The following is a 21,590-nucleotide window of genomic DNA, read 5'->3' as shown; positions in this document are numbered from 1 at the left end:
ACATATTACTTTACTTTGTTTACTTTACTTTGTTCATATGTAAATGTCATATTGTATATTTTCGTCGGGAATGAAATGAAATGAGATGAATTAATATACATTTATTATCAAAAGCTATCATGACCATGATTTCAACATCTAGGAAATAATTATGTGGAAATAACCATAATGTTTGGCAATTAAGACGATTTTCTGCTAAAAGCATGTATCTCATCTAATTTCATGTCCTCAGGACACTGTTATAACTAAAGTTTCAATCATTTTAATAAGATTGTTACACGGATTTTGAATAAGAATAAATAAAACCATATACACATCGCAGCCTCACTGGAAAGTGTGGCGCTTTGAGTTGAGCTGATGCAAGCAAGAAAGTGAGTATTACAAAAACAAACAAACAAGCACATTTCGTTCAAATAGTTTAACATAACTTATGCTCTTGCCTATTTCTTTTCCGCTTTAAAGTGTTTTTGTCTGTGTTATGCTACGGACGTTATTATTATTTATCGTATTATATATCTAGATATATCTATATAGAAACAAAAAACTTTTGCAGACAATAGATAGGGCTCGCATGTATTTCGTGAGGGATGTATAGGCCTACTACGGGACGTGTTTCGCAAGAGTGTTAGCGATCAGAGGTTGCTGTACATCCGGGCTCGGATTTGTCCGGTTCGGCAGTGCTGATAGTAGCCGTCATCCTTGTGTTTACTTGTCACAGCAATGATGCTGATGGCATACACGAGGCACAATACGAGTCATCAGACCTTACACGCTGACTATAATGACACGTAAACAATCAAGTCATCGACTGTACAGGCACTATCACTAAAAGTTGGAAGGTATATAGCGCATTCGTTTACTACAAGTTGCACTACAAAAGCGAGAAATACTGCAATAGTCCTATAACAGATTTTCATTTCGTTGGATGCCGTTCTCTTGTGATTTGAAGAGTGGATTGTCGTTCTGTTTGGAGAGTGCTTAAAAAGCTTGAATACCTTTCCCGAACGGATTTACGTCGGTGGATAACATGGGTCAGTGTCTCTGTCAGAAATGGTTTCAGCGCGGGCCGCCCAGACTTCTTATGCTGGGACTTGACGGAACAGGTAATTTTTCAGCAGGTCAAAAGCCAGTCGGTCACATAATTATGTGTGATGGTCAGGCCATTATCATCTCAGTTATGTTTCAGGGTTTTACTAGAAAAGTATCAGAGCCAGTAACAAATTGAGCCGGGAACCAACTGTCGGGTATAGGCCGGAGGTGAGTTTTCGTCTCACCTCCCTCATGGGGACGAATGAAACCAATAGGCCTACTAAAATGGATTTTAATGCCCCCATATATTATGAATGTAAACTAAAGTCTTGTTTCACATTAATGACAGATCATTTGACTACTTGTACATGCACTAACAATGAAGAATTTTGTATTTCTATTCTCCAGGAAAAACTACTTGTTTATACAGGTTAAAGCTGAACAAAACCGTGCAGACCATCCCATCAATCGGATTTAATGTGGAGACAATCGCAACTAATCGTGGTCAATCGTTCGACGTCTGGGATATCGGATTTAGAGACAAGTTGCTGTGGCATCATTACTACTACAACACGGCTGGTACAAAATACCTTTCTATTCTTGTTCCATGATAATAAGACGCTTAAAGAATCTTTCCTTCATTTCCAATAATTAGTAAAAAGACGAGAAACAGCAAGGATAATGCCAAACGAGCATTTTGGCATATCCGGAAATGGTATATCGGATATAAAATTGAAGGTCACATCAATGTAGCACCGTTTTCTTTTTCTCTCTTATTCCACTTCAACCCCCCCCCCCCCACCTCTCCCTCTCTCTTCGGCTCCCCCCCCCCCCCTCTCTCTCTCTCTCTCTCTGTCGTTTACATACACATCCATATACTGCTGAGCATTTTAGACCAGTTCGTCATTCCACTTTTCGAATGAGCAGAAAAAGGTCTTTTGCACCAACAGCCATGTTGGTTTAGGAAGCATCTGTGGTGTAATGATTATTCATGATTGTAATCCTTGTGCCTGCCAGCAGCTTGCCAACACATCTATCTCACTGTATAAGCCCGGTATCTGACAATATCAATAGAAAAAAGTTTCTTATGATACACTGAGTGTAATACAATGAAATGTATTCTCCCTCAAGTGATATTGACAAACCATTCTTGTCACCTGCTATGCGCAAGTTCATCATTTTTAAACATAAATTCTTGTTCAGACAAATAATTATCGAACTTGTGCAGAGTGCGTTGTTAAACGCCGGGCAATGATGCATCGTGTCGCTTTGAAAACGAATAAAGCGCCCAACCAGCTGAGGGGGAAAAAAACGCTATTTGTATCCCCATGTACACATGAACAACAATAATTGCAAACTGAAGTATGTATATACATTGCACACGAGTGACAATGATAATCAGAATCTGCAATACGGGTATGATCACTATCTAAACTGTGCTTTTGCATATGTCTCTCCACTCAGTGATTCTTATTTCTTTAGTGTATGTATTTTTTATTACTTATTAATCAAAAACTGTCCTTTTGTGTAAAAGATACAAGGTAGTTGTATGTCTCTGTATGCACATCATGCACTAACTATAAACAATGAATATCTTCATAGGTATCATATACATGGTGGATAGCGCGGACAAGGAACGTTTGGCCGAAGCCAGAGAATTACTATTCTCAATTCTGCAGGCCCCAGAGCTGTCACACGGGACCCCCGTCCTTGTGTTAGCGAACAAACAAGATCTAGAAGGTAAGGATTTTTTTTTTCCGATTGATTGAAAATGACGTGACTGAAGAGGTTTGTTATCGTAACCAGAAGCCAAATCTTGTACTATATCTTCTTTGCATTCATAGTCCATCAGAACGAAAAAAAAAAACGTTAGAATTTTGCATAAGTGAAGAATGAAGTGTGTCAATGTAAGATATGGTTCTTTAAGTAAATTAGTGCAAATCCAGTAAAATGGGGTTTGCATCCTGATATCCCATTTCCAGACAGTATGAATATATTTCAGAAAGGCTCGCTGGCTACATCACTACAGACCTTCCCCCAGCCTTGAAAGCTTATAGAAGGAGTGTCCTCGCGAAAGCTGCGTACAACCTCCGGAAAGAGAAGCATGTGTCCACAAAAATATCGGTTGTAGGTCCAAATGTGTTACTTCACTGGAAAGAGAAAGGCGCCACGAGCTGGAATCTGTTTCAGGATTGAGCTTCTAACACGTACTGCTTGTGCTAAACCACTCGAATTTGTTCTCTTTCCCCTTATCCTTTATTCAAATATGTCAATCAGTCTTCTAAGTATATCCTGGTAAAATTCAATCCTGGTTTTGTAAAAACATAAGACATCCATGTTAACTGAACATAATTGCTGTCATGTTATTTCATAGTTTTGGCTCATGCTGTACATGACGTACTCGGCTGCCATTATAGGATTCATGAAATCGTTATACACCAAACCTGCCTTACCTTTTGTCTATTTTGCTACCAAGTATTTTAAGTATATTTTGGTGAAAATGAATCTTGATGTTTGAGATCTGTATCCTTCCTGTGTTCCCCTTAAGTAAAATATAATCTTCCGTAAATACACATAATATGTATCTGTACCAGATATATTGCTTTGACGACAACTGGTAAATATCTTCGCTTAATGTCTTAATGTTATATTGCACGTGTCGTTCTCGGCTGCCATCCTGGCAGCATGAAACCTACCACGACTGCTTATACGCCTTCAAAATTACGCATATTTTTCACGCATACAGACTCTGATACCCTGCTATCAGCTTCTATCAAGGTTTTGTAACACAAATTGGTTGTATATCACTTTAAATCAGTCAAGTTACAAACTGAACAAAACTTTGTACATGCTATCTGACTGGGTCGAGGATAGGGAAGGGGGTGGGGGTGGGGGGCTAGGGTGTGTGACCGTAGATACTCCGGGAGTCCGTTCATCATATGCCTGTTGGGAGTCTGTTTTGGATTGCCTTTTTATGTGCTTTAACATGCTCGAAGTCAGAGCAAATCCTATTTTTCAACGTTATTTTGGATATATTTTCCTTCATGAATATGTTTCGATCAATTTTCACTTCTCAATGCATTTCCCGTATACCAACCAACAACTACCGTTTTACTCTGTGTCTCATTTGTTTCTGCTCGCTATTACAAAAAAGCCGCATGTCTGTACATGTATGCAACAAAATGCAAGTAGTCTTGATTTATAAGCTATTTGATAACGCCTTCTGGTATAGTCAGGCATTTGAAATTCTCCAATTTAATACTGTTTTTAGGACAAGCTTCATATCCTTACTCATTCATGCAACGTGTAGAAAATTCCATGAACCTGCTGTTCCAGTTACTTGTTACGTAACGTTGATACTCGATCAACTCACGCCTAGATACGACTGTCAAGGACCTCACTTTGTCATAGTGAAACAAACTGTCTATAGAGGGGTTCTAGGAACAGTACCCCCTGGAAAACCACCCTCCGGATAACTACCACCCGGATAATTACCTCCCAGGACAATTCCCCCCTAGGGCAACTACCCCCCGGACAACTACCCTCCAAGGGCAATTACCCTCCAGGGTAATTACCCCCTAGGACAACTACCCCCCGGACAACTACCCTCCAAGGGCAATCACCCCCCAGGGCAATTCCCCCTTAGGAAACCTACCCCCTGGATAACTACCCCTCGGATAACTACCCCTGGATAACTACCCCCTCGGATAACTACCCCCTGGATAACTACCACCCGGATAACTACCCCCTGGATAACTACCCCCCGGATAACTACCCCCTGGATAACTACCCCCCGGAGAACTACCCCCTGGGTAACTACCCCCCGGAGAACTACCCCCTGGGCAACTACCCCCAGGATAACTACCCCCCGGATAACTACCCCCCGGATAACTACCCCCCGGATAACTACCCCCCGGATAATTACCCCTCGGATAATTACCCCCCGGATAATTACCCCCCGGATAATCACCCCCCCCCCCCCCCGGATAATTACCCTCCGGACTGGACTACCCCCCCCCCCCGATAATTACCACCAGGATAATTATCCCCAGGTTAATTACCCCCTCCTCCGATAACTAGACCCCAGATAACTTCCACCCGATAACTACACCCTCCGATAACTTCCCGAGGATGATTACCCCGGATAAGCAAGCCTACAACTCCCCCTCCCCTATAACTATCAAGACGAAAATTACCCCAGGACAGTGCACCACGCCAATTACCCCCTGGGTAACTACCTCCCGGGTCATTGCCCCCCCCCCCCATCTTACCTTTAATAAAAAGAATATCATTACTACAGGAAACGAAGTTCTTTGTATTATTTGCCAGGAATCACGGAGATGCCATACTGATACATCATTTTATGAAAACAACATCTTAAAGATTTACGATTTGTATCGTTTGCACTTAGGACAATTTGTGTAAAAGCTTAATTTCTCCCTCTGTATTTTGACTCTATGTTCATGAAAAACGAAGCTGTCCCTTCATATCCTACCCGGTAATCCAGTAAATGTCAATGCCTTTAACCAAACTATTTTCGCTAAATCTGTATTTTCTCTTACTGTTCCGAAATTTCGGATTTCTCTTGATAGTATAGTATAAAAGAAGTTTTAAGTTTGAATGCCTTTACCATTGAACTAAAGACATTTTGAAGAAATGTTACACTTCAGAATGAGTTAAACTTTTTGCAATATTTTTTTAACCACAATTGTCTATCGTTTACCACAACTCCATGTAACACTTCTTTATTTTGAGGAGCTTATATCTCATGCCTCACGTGCCCTGGTTTTGACCCATCATCTTCCTCTTCCCTCTCGCTTTTCTCTGTCCACTGTGAAGGTAGTCTATTCCTGTCATTCATAACTCACCTTTCCTCTTTCTCTCATTACAAGGGATTTATCTCGTGTGTGTTCATGTGCAGTGCACTCCCGTTAAAACGAAATGCTCAGGACCGGCAGTTTTTTGTTTTTTTTTCGTTTTAACGAAATTTCGTTGTAACCGAACAAATATAATATGCAATGTATAACGAAAAGAAGGAAACCACGCATAAAAAAAAATTTGTTTGTTGAATCCTCATCTTACGCTGGAAAGCTATGTGAAATGGGAGAATACCTTTTTAATTTCGTTTAAATATTACATTTTAAAAAGAGCATAAAGTTGTTTGTGTTGTCACACATGTGTAGAAAATGACGGTGTAGGATTTGGTTACAGTTCGCTATTCCAAAGGTTCTTTTCTTACTAAAGTACGTTACTCCGAAGACTCCTTATTCCGAAGTTTCGCCATTCCCGGGATTCCGATGGTTTGTTTATGTGAAGATTCGCATTTCCGCAGAATCATTATTCCGAAAGTTCATAATCTAGATCAAAATAATATATTGTTCATTTTCCGAAGGTTCGTTGATCTGAAAATGAAATGAGGTTCGTCATTCTGAAGGTTTATAAATCAAAAAAAAGAAAAGAAAAAGGTTCACTAGTCAGAAAGTCCGTTGTTCCGAAGGCTTTTTCATCCGAAAATGAAATAAGGTTCGTTATTCCGAAGAAATTTTGTTAATGAAAAAAAAAATGAGAAAGGTTAGTTATTTCGAAGATTTATTTATCTTAAGACGATTATAAAGATTGCAATTCTTAAGTTTTGTTAGTGTTTTCTCCTTTTTCCACCATGGATTAACGATACTTTTTGTAATGTTCCGATTAACGAACGTTTTGAATTCCTATCATTTTCGGACTAACGAACCGTATAAGAATAAGAATAAGGACCATATTTTATTATCGAATTAACGAACCTTTGGAATAACGCCAAAATGTGCTTAATAACAAACCCTCTTTCATTTCCGAACTAACGGACATTTAGTTGTATCAGAATCTGTGTGTTTTGTATTAAAGGACTCCGGAACAATGAAACAAACCTTATCTGAATTCAAATTATTTTATTACAACAACGCAAGTTCCCCTCGGAAACTGTGCGTGATACACGGAGTAAACATTTAATGATGCGTTCGCTTATGCAGAGACGCTCTTGTTCCGCTACGCATTTTCGAATGCGATCCGCATTTCGTTATAACGGAGCGCATTTCTTTTGTTTTTCTTTGTCAGTGGCGCTCAGAAAAGACTTCGTGATAACGAAAATTTTGTTATAACCGTCTTCGTTATAAGCGAATTTTGTACCATAGACTTTAATGGCGATAATTTTGGGACCAGAAGTTTTGCTTCGTTATAACGAAATTTCGTTATAACCGTGTTCGTTGTAACGGGAGTGCACTGTATCTTTATTTGTGTACTTCGTCTCTGTCTTAATTTGCTTTCTTTGCATTGTTTCATCAATTTTGTAACTATTTTACTGTTATACCGTTAACGCTCATTTCAGAATTGCCCTACTGCATTATTGGGCATATTAACAACTAGTATATCAAGGATGTGGGAAGAGATTGTCACCTCCTTGGTATGATCACTGCAGAACATTACCTCCCTTGACAATTACTCCTTATTAAAATTAGGCTCCAAACAATCACCCCTCTTACAATAACTCTCCCCCAGAAAATTACGTCTCTCATTGTTATTTTCGAACACATTAGCTATTTGAATTGAAAAAAAACCCAACATTTGTTCATATCGTCTGGTTTTGGTCGAGACCTAACTTCAGGTTTTAAACATCTTTTGGGTGAGATAATTAGAAACCCCTTACGAAATATTAAAGAGCATGTTATTCCAAGAAGGATTCAATTTTTTGAGAAAAAAAAAATACTCTTGAAATGGCCGGGATAAAACAGAGCAGCCCTATAATGTAAAAAGGATTCTGTCAACTACAACTCTCCCTAGATCTGTTCAAAAAGAGGGTGCAGGACAAAAGACTTCGTTAACAACTAGGGGTGTTTTGTAAAAAAAAAAAAAAAATACCGTTAAACTCGTAATATTTTACTCTTTCTAATGAGACTAACTTATATTTGAACTGGATTTCCTCTTAAAGTGTCGAGAACATTTAATTTGAAAACTAGCACAATTCTACTTGTATGTAAAACAAGCTGTAATTTTACTCTCATGACAGATTAGGGCACCTTTTGATAAAAGTTGCCAGTTATGACATCTTGTTAGTATCTAATAATTTCAATAAAACCGTGGGTTCTGCTTGATTGATAAGCTCGAGTAACTGACTTGTTACCATGGACCTGCTTTGATCGACCTACAATGATTGGTAATTGTGTGGAACTGACAGCTTGTCAGGACTGATAACTTTCATAAAACCGTGCCCGGATCCTATCAGAAATTATGGCTTTATATCGAAGAGTCCCTCGCTAATGTTAAGGGAATATGAATTGCAGTGAAATCAACTCTCCTTTTCTTATGTTTATCGTCTATCATGTGTTATAACGGTAGAAAATAAATGACAAGCCCAAAGAGTGATGACAGTGTAAGAGAAAGGTGCATCTTCTGATATGGTGTTATGAACTTATGGAAAATATACGACGGGTGGTAACTTTCGGGGGGCGGGGAGGGAGGGTTGTCCAGTAGGTAAGTATCAGGAGGGGGCGGGGGGGGGGGGGGGTTCGGGGTATTGTTAATGGGGGGGGGTAGTAATCCGGGTGGTAGTTATCCTGGGGGTAGTTATCCGGGGAGTAATTATCCGGGTGGTAGTTATCCTGGGGGTAGTTATCCGGGGGTAGTTATCCGGGGGGTAGTTATCCGGGGGTAGTTATCCGGGGGGTAGTTCTCCGGGGGGTAGTTACCCAGGGGGTAGTTCTCCTGGGGGTAGTTATCCAGGGGGTAGTTATCCGGGGGGTAGTTATCCAGGGGGTAGTTATCCGGGTGGTAGTTATCTGGGGGGTAGTTATCCGGGGGGTAGTCATCCAGGGGGTAGTTACCCAGGGGGTAGTTATCCGGGGGGTAGATGTCCTAGGGGTAATTGCCCTTGGGGGTAGTTGCCCTAGGAGGGTAGATGACCGGGTGGTAGTTTTCCTAGGGGGTAATGGCCCTGGAGGATGATTGCCCTAGGAGGGTAGTTGTCCGGGGGGTAGTTGCCCTAAGGGGGAATAGACCTGGGGGGTAATTATCCGGGTGGTAGTTATCCGGAGGGTAGTTGCCCAGGGGGTAAGTGCCCGGATACGCTTCGGATGTTATCCCACGTACACGCCTGCACTTCTGTCATTGCTTATCATTGGAATGTTGTTTTTGAAAATTGTCTCAAAGTGACAGATGGAAATCGAATCTACGAACATGCATTCCTGGTAAACAACCCATCATGTAACTTGTGTTTGTTTGCCACCAAACATGGCTGAAGAAATTAATGCAAATGTACTTCCTGTTATGAACAACGAAGTATGTGATTATCAGTCACCTGTACCAAACTCTCCCTTAACGTGTTCTGATTGTGAAGAAGGCGACAGCACCGATTTTATCACATCTTTAAATGCAGAAACCCAGGAATTAAATCTGGATTTTGATTTAAATGATATTTCACTGAAAAATGTATCTTCTAATTATCTTTTGGAAAATGATATAGTTACATTGTCTCATTCTAACCCGAAAGATCTCTTTGTTTCGCATATCAACATCAGAAGTTTGAATAAAAATTTTGATCAATTTCTTTCATTTGTTAACGAGTTACAATTTAGTCACATGATCATTGGCCTCAGTGAAACTTGGCTAAAGGAAACGTCGCCTTCTTCTCAATACTCCATCAATCGTTTTAAATTGCTTACCAATAACAGAACCGGGAAAAGAGGTGGCGGAGTAGGTTTTTATGTTTCACAAACTCTGAATTGTCAATTGTTACATGAATACAGCATTACCTCAGAATGTATAGAGTGTATTTTTGTGGAGGTTATAACTCCGAACAAAGGTAACATCATACTGGGGGAAATTTATAGACCCCCGCATTCTAACCCGACTGAGTTTATTGGGTTGCTTCATGATCTCCTCTCTGATAAATATTTTGATAACAAGACATGCATTATCATGGGAGACTTTAATATAAATCTCCTTAGTTATAATGATAATACAGTCTGTCAAGATTTCCTCAACCTTATGTTGTCCAAATCCTTCATTCCTTTTATAAGAAAACCTACTCGAATTTCCGATGTCACTTCAACTCTTATCGATAATATATTTGTTAATAATTTATCTCTTGATGTCACATCTGGCATTGTAGTCTCTGACATTTCTGATCACTTCCCGATTTATACCCTTGTACCTCAGTTTACAGCAAGAAAAACTCCAACATCTAACCATGGTATTCGTGACATGTCTGAACGCAATTTAAATAGGCTCAGGGAGGGATTTGGGTCCGTTGACTGGTCTCCTGTCTACAACGCAGGAAATGTAAACTCATCCTTTGAGGTTTTTATGAAAATTTTGATAGAAACTTGTGATAATCATATACCTTTGTTAAAACGCTCTAAATCTAATTATAAAAGAATACCAAGACAGCCTTGGATCACGAAATCTCTTCTTAGGTCTATTAATAAGAAAAACAGATTATTTTGTAGATACCGTAAATCCCCAAATGTTTCAACTAAATCTCGTTATGTTTGTTATCGAAATACCCTGACCTCTACGTTACGCTTAGCTAAGCAACAGTATTTTTACCGACAGTTCGATAGATGCAAATCTGATATACAGAGTACGTGGAAGGTGATTAATACAGCTTTAAAATCCAGCACTAAGGCGAATTCTTCAAATCGTATTCTGAAAGAGGGTGGCTTGATAGACAATCCAGAGGAGATGGCAGATGCATTCAATGACTTCTTCGTTAACCTTGGGCCAGATCTTGCCAAGAAAATACCTCGCTCCGGGACACCTTTTCATTCGTTTCTAAGGGATAGGAATGCACACACTTTGTTTTTTGTTCCCATTGTTGAGGAAGAAATTAAAGAAATTGTTCGCAAACTAAATAACAAGAAAAGTACAGGTGATGACGGAATTTCAGTTTTTCTGTTAAAAAACATAATAACTGAAATAATTACTCCCCTTACTTATATTTTTAATCAATCTTTGTCGACTGGAAAGGTCCCTGAAAAGATGAAAATTGCTAGAGTCGTTCCCATATTCAAAAAGGGTGCTGAAGAATCGGTTAGCAATTATCGTCCAATATCTCTTTTAACTTCAATTTCAAAAATCTTAGAAAAGCTTGTTCACAAACGAACTCTTAGATTCCTTATCAACTGCAATATTCTTTCGAATTTTCAGTTTGGTTTCAGAAAACAGCATAGCACAACCCACGCTTTGTTAGCTTTCATTGATAAAGTAGCACATGCTTTAGACGACGCTTCCCATACTATAGGTGTTTTTCTCGACTTCTCGAAAGCGTTTGATACGATAGACCATGATATTTTGCTTTATAAGTTAAGCCATTACGGCATTCGTGGGACAGCTCAAGATTGGTTTAAAGACTACCTTACTAATAGAAAGCAATATGTTTATGTAAATGGATATGAGTCTCTTTTGAAAACAACTTCTTGTGGTGTCCCTCAGGGTTCCCTACTTGGCCCGTTATTATTTATCCTGTACATAAACGACCTCCAAAATTCGTCCCAGATTCTTTCTTTCATATGCTTTGCTGACGACACAAATTTATTTCTTTCACATCGTAACTCAAACACGCTTATACATATGTTAAACAATGAACTGAAACTTGTTCAGTCCTGGATCCACGCAAATAAGTTGTCACTAAATATTGATAAGACGCATTATATGCTTTTCAGCAATTCTCTGAACTCTGTTTCTGATTATGTTAAGATCAATGGTATCAATTTAAACCAGGTAGATAGTATCAAGTTTCTGGGACTTTACATTGATAGTGATCTATCCTGGAAAACCCATATTAACTATTTAAGTAAAATTTTGTCCAGAAACATTGGAATTTTAAACAAGCTGAAATATAATTTCCCCATACATATATTCAACAATGATTTCCCCTTACCTCAACTATGGAATTCTAGCATGGGGTAATTCGTCCAAATTTTTACTTGATTCGCTATTCCTTCTTCAAAAACGCGCCATCAGAATTATCAATAACGCCGGATATTTATCTCATACAAATGAATTTTTTCACAAGAATAAAATTCTGAAATTGATTGATTTGTTTGATTACAATCTAGGTATTTTCATGTATAAGTACTCAACGAATGATCTTCCTGATGTTTTTCTTCACATGTTCAAAAGAAACTACTCAGTTCACAATTATCCCACCCGCCAACGGGACGCTTATCACCTTCCACGTACTCGCACAATTTTCGCGATGAAAACAATTATGTATGCGGGACCGAAATACTGGAATGACCTCCCCCCTGAACTCAAAGGTTGTTTATCAGTATCATCCTTCAAATGCAAATTAAGACAGTATTTATTGAATAATTACGCTACATCAGCTCATTGAAATTCTGTTTTGTGCTGTCCAGGACTATCCCGTTATACTGTATTCCAGGGTTGTTGTCATGTAAAACCAGACTTTAAGAGCCCAGCTGTTTGCGCCCTTAAATTCTATCACTGTGTTTATGTATATTTTTCCTTCTTTAAAGATAGCTGGGACGAGGAAACAGCTGGTATTTCACATTCTCACTGCACTGCAACTGGTTGTTCGATGTCTTTTTTAATGGATTTGCAGATGCATGTGTTCCCTTCTTAATACACGCAATGTACACATTTCTAATACTGTCTGAATGATATCATTGTTATTATAACTATATTAAGTCATATTGTATTGCCAGAACGACAATGGTTCATCCGCCTATATACAGCATGTGGCTTTTCCGATCCCTAACCTGCACTAGAGAAGAATTTGTTATATAACTGTATATTTGTACTTTTTTATTTTTTTGTTTTCTCTTATGTTCCGGTCATTGTTGTACCCGTGCTCCCCTTCTCAATCTTAAACTCGTTTTTAACCGGGACCTACGCTCAACAAGCTCGCTTTTTAAGTAGGTTCCTTCATATTTCTTTAGCATTCATTCACAGATTCCAAACTGAACAGATCGACCACTATTATGTTTACATATTTGCAATATTCTATGTATGTCATGTATTTCATTTAATTTTGTTATATTTGATGTAATTTTTCATCGAGAAATATGAAAATAAATTGAAATTGAAATTGAAATTATGGCATGTGGCTTTTCCGACCCCTAACCTGCACTAGAGAAGAATTTGCTATATAACTGTGTAATTGTACTTTTTTATTTTGTTTTTCTCTTATGTTCCGATCATTGTTGTACCCGTGCTCCTCTTCTCAATCTTAAACTCGTTTTTAACTGGGACCTTCGCTCAACAAGCTCGCTTTTAAGTAGGTTCCTTCATATTTCTTTAGCATTCATTCACAGATTCCAAACCTAACAGATCGACCACTATTATGTTTTATATACATGTATTTGCAATATTCTATGTATGTCATGTATTTCATTTAATTTTGTTATATTTGATGTAATTTTTCATCGAGAAATATGAAAATAAATTGAAATTGAAAAATTGAAATTATGACCATGATGTAGAATAGTATTTCATCATTTACGTTCCTCCTTGCAATTTAATGAGCATTTTCAGGGTTAAAGGAGAATTGAAACCCAAACATGTATCGGATGTGAATTGATGGACTGCTGCTTTATTAGTAGAACACATCAGTGAAAGTTTGAGGAAAACCGGACTAGGCCTATCCGTTAAATATAAGGTTCTAAATTTTTGTGCTGTCATCACTGGATGAGAAGATGGCAACACTTTGCAGTGAAGAAACTATGAAGCAAATTGAACAGATTTTTTCTTTCTTTTTTTTTTTTGCGTAAGGAAAGAGCACTTGACTGGCCTCTTTCAGAAAGTAGGAGGAATAATATTACTCTTATAACATAATTATGTAAGTAAAATGTCGAAGGAATGTGTAGGCCTACTTTTCATATGATAATAATAATAATAATAATAATAATAATAATAAAAATGATAAGAATGATGATAATAATAATAATAATAATAACAATAATAATTTTAGAGCGCCTTTTCCCCTCGATACAAAGCGCTATGAGATGTCATCCCTGATCGCCATAAGAGATAAAATATATACAAATTACCAGGCAGTGACAGTACAAGTCCAGTGCATTTATAGGAAGAAAAAAATAAAGAAATCTCGTAGAATTCTTTTTATATTTTCTTTACATCTTTCCATAGATGCGTGACGTCACGAATTGTATAGCAGTCTCCTCATTCAGCAATGTTTGCACCGAAACTTTATACATTCATAGTTTTTCAAAAGAAAGTTTCAAAAGTTTTTCATAGATTGTCGACTTTCCTCAAACTTCGCTGATGTGTTCTGCCACAATAGCTTCATTCACTCTCTCGACTTTTATATTAGTATGTCATTCCCTTTTCTTACTAAAAATCTCGCTGTAGTTTGAATCCATCACCATATCAAAATATTTTAAATCTGTCCATCTTTATTAGACTGGAAGACGTCCTTGAGGAAAGCCACTCATCGCTTTCATCTTTCATCACCCGAGATGGAGTAAAGTTAATAGACATGGTATTTGATAAAACAAACATTTTTCATTATACAGGTCAATTCCTATAAAAAAATGTATGATGACTACTTTTTAAATTGAAATTTATTTCATTGCTATAAATACATTATATTTACGTCAGCATAACATTTGTATTCACACTATCGTCTCAACCACTAGGCTCTTCTCACTTAACCAAACTCACCGACGAACTGCAATTGCATAAACTGGTCGCAAATCCATGGCACATCCAAGGCGCATGCGCAAGGACAGGTGATGGTCTCTACGAAGGACTCGATGAACTGTCACGGATGATCCGGGAGATTAAGAGGAGGCGTTGAATGTCGGGGAGCCACTGAGAGTCCGGATCATCGGGATTAAGATAGCAACAAGAAGACTCTATTATGGATGAACTTAACTGCGAGAGAATTAGCGGTATTTGAAAAGAGATAGATATAGACAGGCAAGAGACTTATACAAACAGAGACAACATCTGAGCCCCGTTTTATCAAAATATATAATCGGTTATAAATTTCCTTACCACACAGGCTGCGATAGACTTACAATGGAAATCACCTGTATAAAGAATTACAACTCTTCATAAAATAGGGCCCGGGCCTGTAATGGTCGACGTGTGTGTCATCCACTCACGAGCTATAATATGTGCGTGTGTAACATTTTAACGGTTAGTGTTGTTAACATCATATTGGCTGTTTCGAGACAGAATAAAGTAATGCTAGCTTTACCTCTTATTGATGAGAGTGTGTAAAACTTTGCAAGAAAATGTCAGCAGAATGTTTTCCTTTTAGCAAAAAATAAAGGAACAATCCCATTACCTCCTCATCCACGCATCCCCCCCCCCTTTCCTCTCTCACCTTATTCCTGTATTCCATGGTCAGCACTCTCTCACCCCTTCTCATAAATATTGATCTGCCGTTTCTCTCTTTTTTTTTTCCTGTACTCATTCTCCTTGTATGATATACGATGAGATCCATATTTTTCTTGCTGTATTTGTTGCAATATTTTTTTAAATCTTTAAGAAATGAGTTATTCTTTTTTATATGTAATATTTCGACGTGATATCAAAATGGAATGTAAATACATGTATCAAACAGCTATGAGTAACATACTGTTTCTAAGAATACAGTTTTTGTCCTTGAACCAAAAAACAAAGAAAGAAAGGAAAAAACTTATAGCGATGACATCAGGGGTTGTTCAGCCGATTTTATTTTTCAGTTTCAGTTGCAGTAAGTTTTATTTCCCAACTTGTACATAACAGGAAATAAGTATAACAATATCGAACATACTATTCACAATTCACTATTCACGTAAGCATAACAAGGAGAAGAATTAAGATATTTGTGATAATTTTCAAAAAATCTTCAATGTTTCTTTCAATATTTTCTTGTTATGTAACGATTGTAAAATGTCATTAAAGAGAGTTCATTTTCTCTATTTGATGATGACCTTACTTTGATATAAATGAAAATTGTGTTAATCTGTTTTTGCATTCTATACGAATAACATTGTCAGAGTCTCGGACAAGCTTTTTGGACATCGAGTGCAACCTTTAACATGAATTCAACAAAAACAAGATTTTTTTTGTTTTGTTTTTGAAATTGCTATCTTACAACTTTGCATTGTAGATATTGTCCCTTTAACCCTAAAAAGACTGGGCTATTTTGGTAGCTCGAAAGACTGCATGGGGGGGGGGCCCAAAGGGCCACTCCCCTTAAGATCTCGGCCGTGGAGCGCGCGATCGCCGCGGAAATTTGGACAATGGTAGCGTGCGATGTAATCTACAAGATGGTATATTCAAATTGTCCAAAATAGCGTTTTTTTATTTTATTTTGATTATTTATGCTAATTTATGCAAGAAATCAGACTCTTTGATCTAAATCAGTAAATAAAGCTCCAAAAGTGCTCATTTTTGGTGTAATTATTCTTTGTTGCATTCTTAACAAATGTACTTGAAAAAAATCGGTATCAAAATTAATGTCTTATCTATTTTATTGTTTCATGAATTTGTTATGTATTTCTTTGTTTTTCGACCTTTTATTTATTTTTTTTTTACAGAATTTGTGGCAGACACTTTTTGAAGCATGATACTCCTAAAACAAATTAATTTTAGCCATTGAGAGTAAAAATAAGCATATTTATATGAACAATGTGAAAAAACTCAATTTGCATTGACTTTGTACACAAAATCACATTTTTGAGCCATTTTCGGCCTCACGTGCATGCACAAAAAGTTATGTAACTTCAGAACCGTACCCCCGGGCGTCACAAATTTGGTGTCAAAATGTGCGGGAAACTCGAAAGAAAAAAAAGTCATAGAGCATCGCGGCGAGAGCATTGCGTGTCGCAGAGTAATCACGCGAAATGTCGAGGGGGGGCCTTTTAAGGCCCCCCCCCCAGTCTTTTTAGGGTTAAAGGTATGTACTCAGGTATTGCTTATCATAACTAAATTAACGTAATGATAAAGTAAGTAATGAAAAGATGCAATGAAACTCACGTTTTGATGGTAAAATGTAGGAATGGTACGTACGTATTTCATTGTGTTTGTCGTATGTATGCATCGTATTGATATATATATATATATATATATATTGTATGCATACATGTTCATATAGGCCTATGTATGTGTGTATATATATATATATATATATATATACATATATATACAAATATGTATTATACATAAGAAAATACATACGTACATGCATGCACATTCCTACCCGCGTCATGCGTGTGTGTGTCATGCGTGTCACATGCTGTGATAAAAAAAAGACAAAAAGAGTAAAACAAAAAATGTTCTCCTTGGCGGGGAATCGAACCCCGGTCTTCCGCGTGACAGGCGGAGATACTTACCACTATACTACCAAGGAATGCACAGAAATCAGGAGTCACTTTTAGTGCATAATTAAATGCTGCATGACCCTCTACTGCTCAGATGACATGGACTCCAGGACAGGCTGGCATTGTTGCATTTTCGCGAGCTGATCCTTCTCTTCCTCTCACTCTCTTTATCGTCGATTATATACCTTTCACAGGTAACATGGAACATATGGGAGAAAAGAAAAAAAATAGCAAAAGACACAAACCCATCCAATTCCATCCAAACTTATGCTTTCAGACTAAAAGATTGCAACTATAAATCCTGAAAAAAGACAAATATAAAATCATGAATGATTTTAAGTGTTAGGTTTTCGTGGGTTTTCATCAGGGAGGTTGTTTTCATCGAGATACAATAACGACTTAGCTGTACTCACTGTTGCATTATCTAAATTTTATAGAACGCCATCTACGTTGTACATGTCTCTTGAGCAGAACATTATCATTCGTTAAATTCATCATTGTGGTAGGCCTTTTCGAACACTCCACCTTGAATAGTGCTGTAGTAAAAACAAAACAAAACAAAACTATAATACACATAGGAGGAAATAAATTGGCTACACATAGGAGGAAATAAATTGAAACAGGAATATTGACGGATTAAGACTATAGGTAAAATTATTTTGCTTGTGCCCCCAAAGATTCCTTTGCGTTCTTTTATTTTTCATCTAGATCTCTTAAACTCTTTATTGTTCTTTCCAATTGAGAAGTAGTGTTGTTTGTCCTTGTCTCGTCTTTGCCTTGTCTCTGTTAACGTCATCCAAACTCTGTTAACGTCATCCAAACTCTATAAAAGATTGAATATATATATATATATATATATATATATATATATATATATATAATTTGCAATTAGGAAGGCAAGCTGGAGGCAAGCTGCTCAACAAGCTCGTCATTTTTGCTTAAAATTCACACTTTTGCGATCACAAATATGCGCTGATGTGATACTCTTGCCTTTTGGATGCTTGGAGAATCTTATGTGGTGAGAACTTTATACTTTTATTGAGATTTTTGCACACTCTTGCCAACTTCTACTTAGTAATCTGACTGCACATTTTGGATTGTGGACAAGCAGCAGTCCCATACACTCATCTTCATGTGGTCTAACTGGATTGTTCAGCTATAAGACCTGTGTTGCCTTATCTTGCCCCACTCATCCCATTGAAATTGCCTCTACTTGCTCCGCTGATTCTATTGAAGTTGCCTCACTGGACTGTGTATTGTTCTTGCCACCTGGGTTTACTTCTTCACGACACAATGGCTGGTACCCGGACAACAAAGAACCTCATTAAGGAGATCCTCCAGGATGATGAGGTGCTGAAGGTCATGAAAGAAGCTGTGATGCAAGCACTTGACTCCAAATTCCAGGAGCTCTTCACTAGACTCGAGGAACAGGCTGGGCAGATACTTGATCTTCAGCATAAAGTAGACTCTTCAGAGCGAGATCTTGCCACACTCAAAGCTAATGCTGAAAAGGATCGCCACCTGATTGCAAAACTGCAATCTGACCTGAACAACCAGGAGCAGTACTCCCGCAGAAACTGTCTGCGCATTTTCGGTGTCCCGGAAGCTGACAAGGAAAATACAGATGACGTTGTCTGTCGGATCGCCAACCAGAACCTCGGAGTGGAGCTACGACGAGACGACATTGATCGCAGTCACCGCGTTCAACGACGATCTCCACCACCAGTCGGATCATCCAAGCCGAGAGCGATAATTGTGAAGATGACATCATACCGACTTCGCCAACGCCTGCTCACGAACAGAAAGAAACTCAAAGGCACCGGCCTGAGCATCTGTGAAGACTTGACCGACCCCAATCGATCTCTCCTCCATGATGCCTTTCTTGCCAGTAGAACACAGAACAGCAAAGTTGTCTCCGCTTGGTCACAAGATGGTAGAATCATCGTCGCAGTGAGGACATCAGACGGGAAGACAATGCGGAGACAAATTCACAGCAAAGCCGATCTGACCAGGTTGTAGTACGTGCAATGTTGATCCTCATAAACATGGCATCTTCATTTTAACTTTGGTTTTGTGCAATTAGAATAATGACATTAGTTCTCATCCTAACTTTTAACTAATCGTTTCTGAAAAATGACAACCCTCCAAGCATCATTTTATCTCCAATTGGTATATTACTCCTTTTCTTGTGTATTTCAGTTTGATATATTCACTGTATATGTTTGTATATTTGTATTTTGTGTGCAATAGTGTGTAATGTCATGTAAGCGTAGATTTCTAGGATGTCTTGATGATGTAGACTTTGATACTCTTAATGAATATTTATCACCACCTGAATCTGAAGTAAATAATGAGTCATTTCAAACAAATTGTACACCTGAGGAGTTTAATGATTTTATAGAAAATAAATATTCTAATGATGATTTGAGTAAATATTTGTCTTGTATTCATATTAATGTGAGAAGCTTGTGTCATAATTTTGATGATTTATCACTTTTTTTATCTTCTTTATCCATGCAAACTAAAATTGTTGGCATCAGTGAGACATGGATAAATGATAATTCCCCTTTATCATTGTGCAATATGAATGGTTATGAGTTTATTGGTAACAGCCGCAAAACAAAACGCGGAGGAGGTGTTGGATTATATGTACACAAAGACATATCTTTTAATCGCCGTTGTGACCTTGATACCAATACTGATTTTTTAGAAAGTATTTTTATAGAAATAACAAATTGCAATTCCTCTATTCTAATTTGTGTTGTATATAGACCACCCAATAAGTCAGTTAAAGACTTTTACGAGTCTTTGAATGATATTTTAGATATTGTAAAGAAAGAAAAGAAAATTTTTTATTTGATGGGAGATTTTAATATTGATTTGCTTAAAGTAGGGCATGTGCAATGTGTAAATGAATTTGTGGAATTGTTGTTACTGAATTCTATGCTACCTTTGATTCGTCATCCTACACGTGTATCTGACTCTTCCGCTTCATTACTTGACAATATTTTCACCAATGATTCTTGCCAAATCCAGTCCGGAGTTATTCTTACTGATATATCAGATCATTTTCCTGTTTATTGCATTTGTAAAAGTGTCATTTCATTGGTAAAAAGAGACCAAAGACAAGTAAAGAGGGATTTAAATGAAAATAATATTATATATTTTTTACGGTCATTGGAATCCATGTCATGGGTATGTGATAGAAATGATGGTAATATTAGCTTTGATAACTTTTTTGATTCAGTCACTGACAAATATAATGAATCATTTCCATTAATTTCAACTTGTAAACACAGGAAAAATGATAATGTATGGTGTACAAAAGATATTCGTAGATTGATAAGGAAGAAATGCAAAATGTATAAATTGTATAAGAAGAATCCGACTGATTATCGTAAAGCTCTTTATAAGAAATATCGAAATAAAGTTACTAATATGGTGAAATTAGCTAAAAAGAAATATTATGAGAAAAAGCTAGCTGACAGTAGTGGCAATAGTAAAAAGACATGGGATGTGATAAACACTGCCTTGGGGAAAAAGTGTAATTCGAAAACAATCATTAAATCTATTAAGTGTAATAGTGAAACAGTAGTAGATAGCAAAGAGATTTGTAATTTGTTGAATACATTTTTTGTCAATATTGGTAATGATATTAACTCTTCTTTTGATGATTCATATGAGTATGATTATCTCCAATATGTTAAAAAGGTTGAGTCAACCGCATTTTTTAAACCAATTACTTGTAAAGAAATAATTGATATTGTAAACAATTTTAAGAAAGATGTAAGTGCTGGATATGACAATATTGATGTTCGAATTGTTAAAAGAGCTATTCATTTGTTATGTAAACCCCTATGTGCAATATTTAATCAGTGTATGGAATCTGGTATTTTTCCAGATAGATTGAAGATAGCCAGAGTTGTACCAATCCTAAAGAGTGGTTCCTCTGATGTAATGACAAACTATCGACCAATATCAGTGTTATCTGTTTTTTCCAAGGTTTTTGAAAAATGTATTTCCAATAGGCTTGTTGAATTTCTTACGAAGTGCAATATCATTAAGAAAAATCAATATGGATTTAGACCGGGGCACTCCACATCTTCTGCTTTGATTGATTTTATTCATAAGGTGATCTGTGCAATAGATAGTGGGAAAATTTTACTTGGCTTATTTTTAGACCTCAGCAAAGCATTTGACACACTTGATCATAATATTCTTTTAGCTAAATTA

General features: G+C 37.3%; 1 protein-coding gene and 1 non-coding gene across 2 annotated transcripts; one reads left to right on the top strand and one right to left on the bottom strand.

Annotated features, from left to right (window-relative positions):
• Window positions 1-1,027: 1,027 nt before the first annotated feature.
• LOC139718232 (uncharacterized) lies at window positions 1,028-14,839 on the top strand. The gene is made up of 4 exons (XM_071629710.1): window positions 1,028-1,103; window positions 1,438-1,608; window positions 2,632-2,769; window positions 14,679-14,839. The coding sequence occupies exons 1-4, from the start codon at window positions 1,028-1,030 to the stop codon at window positions 14,837-14,839; spliced, it is 546 nt and encodes a 181-aa protein (XP_071485811.1).
• Window positions 14,840-17,314: 2,475 nt separating this feature from the next.
• Trnad-guc (transfer RNA aspartic acid (anticodon GUC)) lies at window positions 17,315-17,386 on the bottom strand. Its single transcript has one exon. It is a non-coding gene; the product is annotated as a tRNA-Asp (tRNA).
• Between the last annotated feature and the right edge of the window lie 4,204 nt (window positions 17,387-21,590).

Source organism: Diadema antillarum, unplaced genomic scaffold (genome assembly GCF_040938485.1).
Source record: "Diadema antillarum isolate AM-2024a unplaced genomic scaffold, OU_Dant_1.0 scf00000091, whole genome shotgun sequence".
NCBI lineage: Eukaryota > Metazoa > Echinodermata > Echinoidea > Diadematoida > Diadematidae > Diadema > Diadema antillarum.
This window is presented reverse-complemented; position numbering and strand designations above follow the sequence as displayed.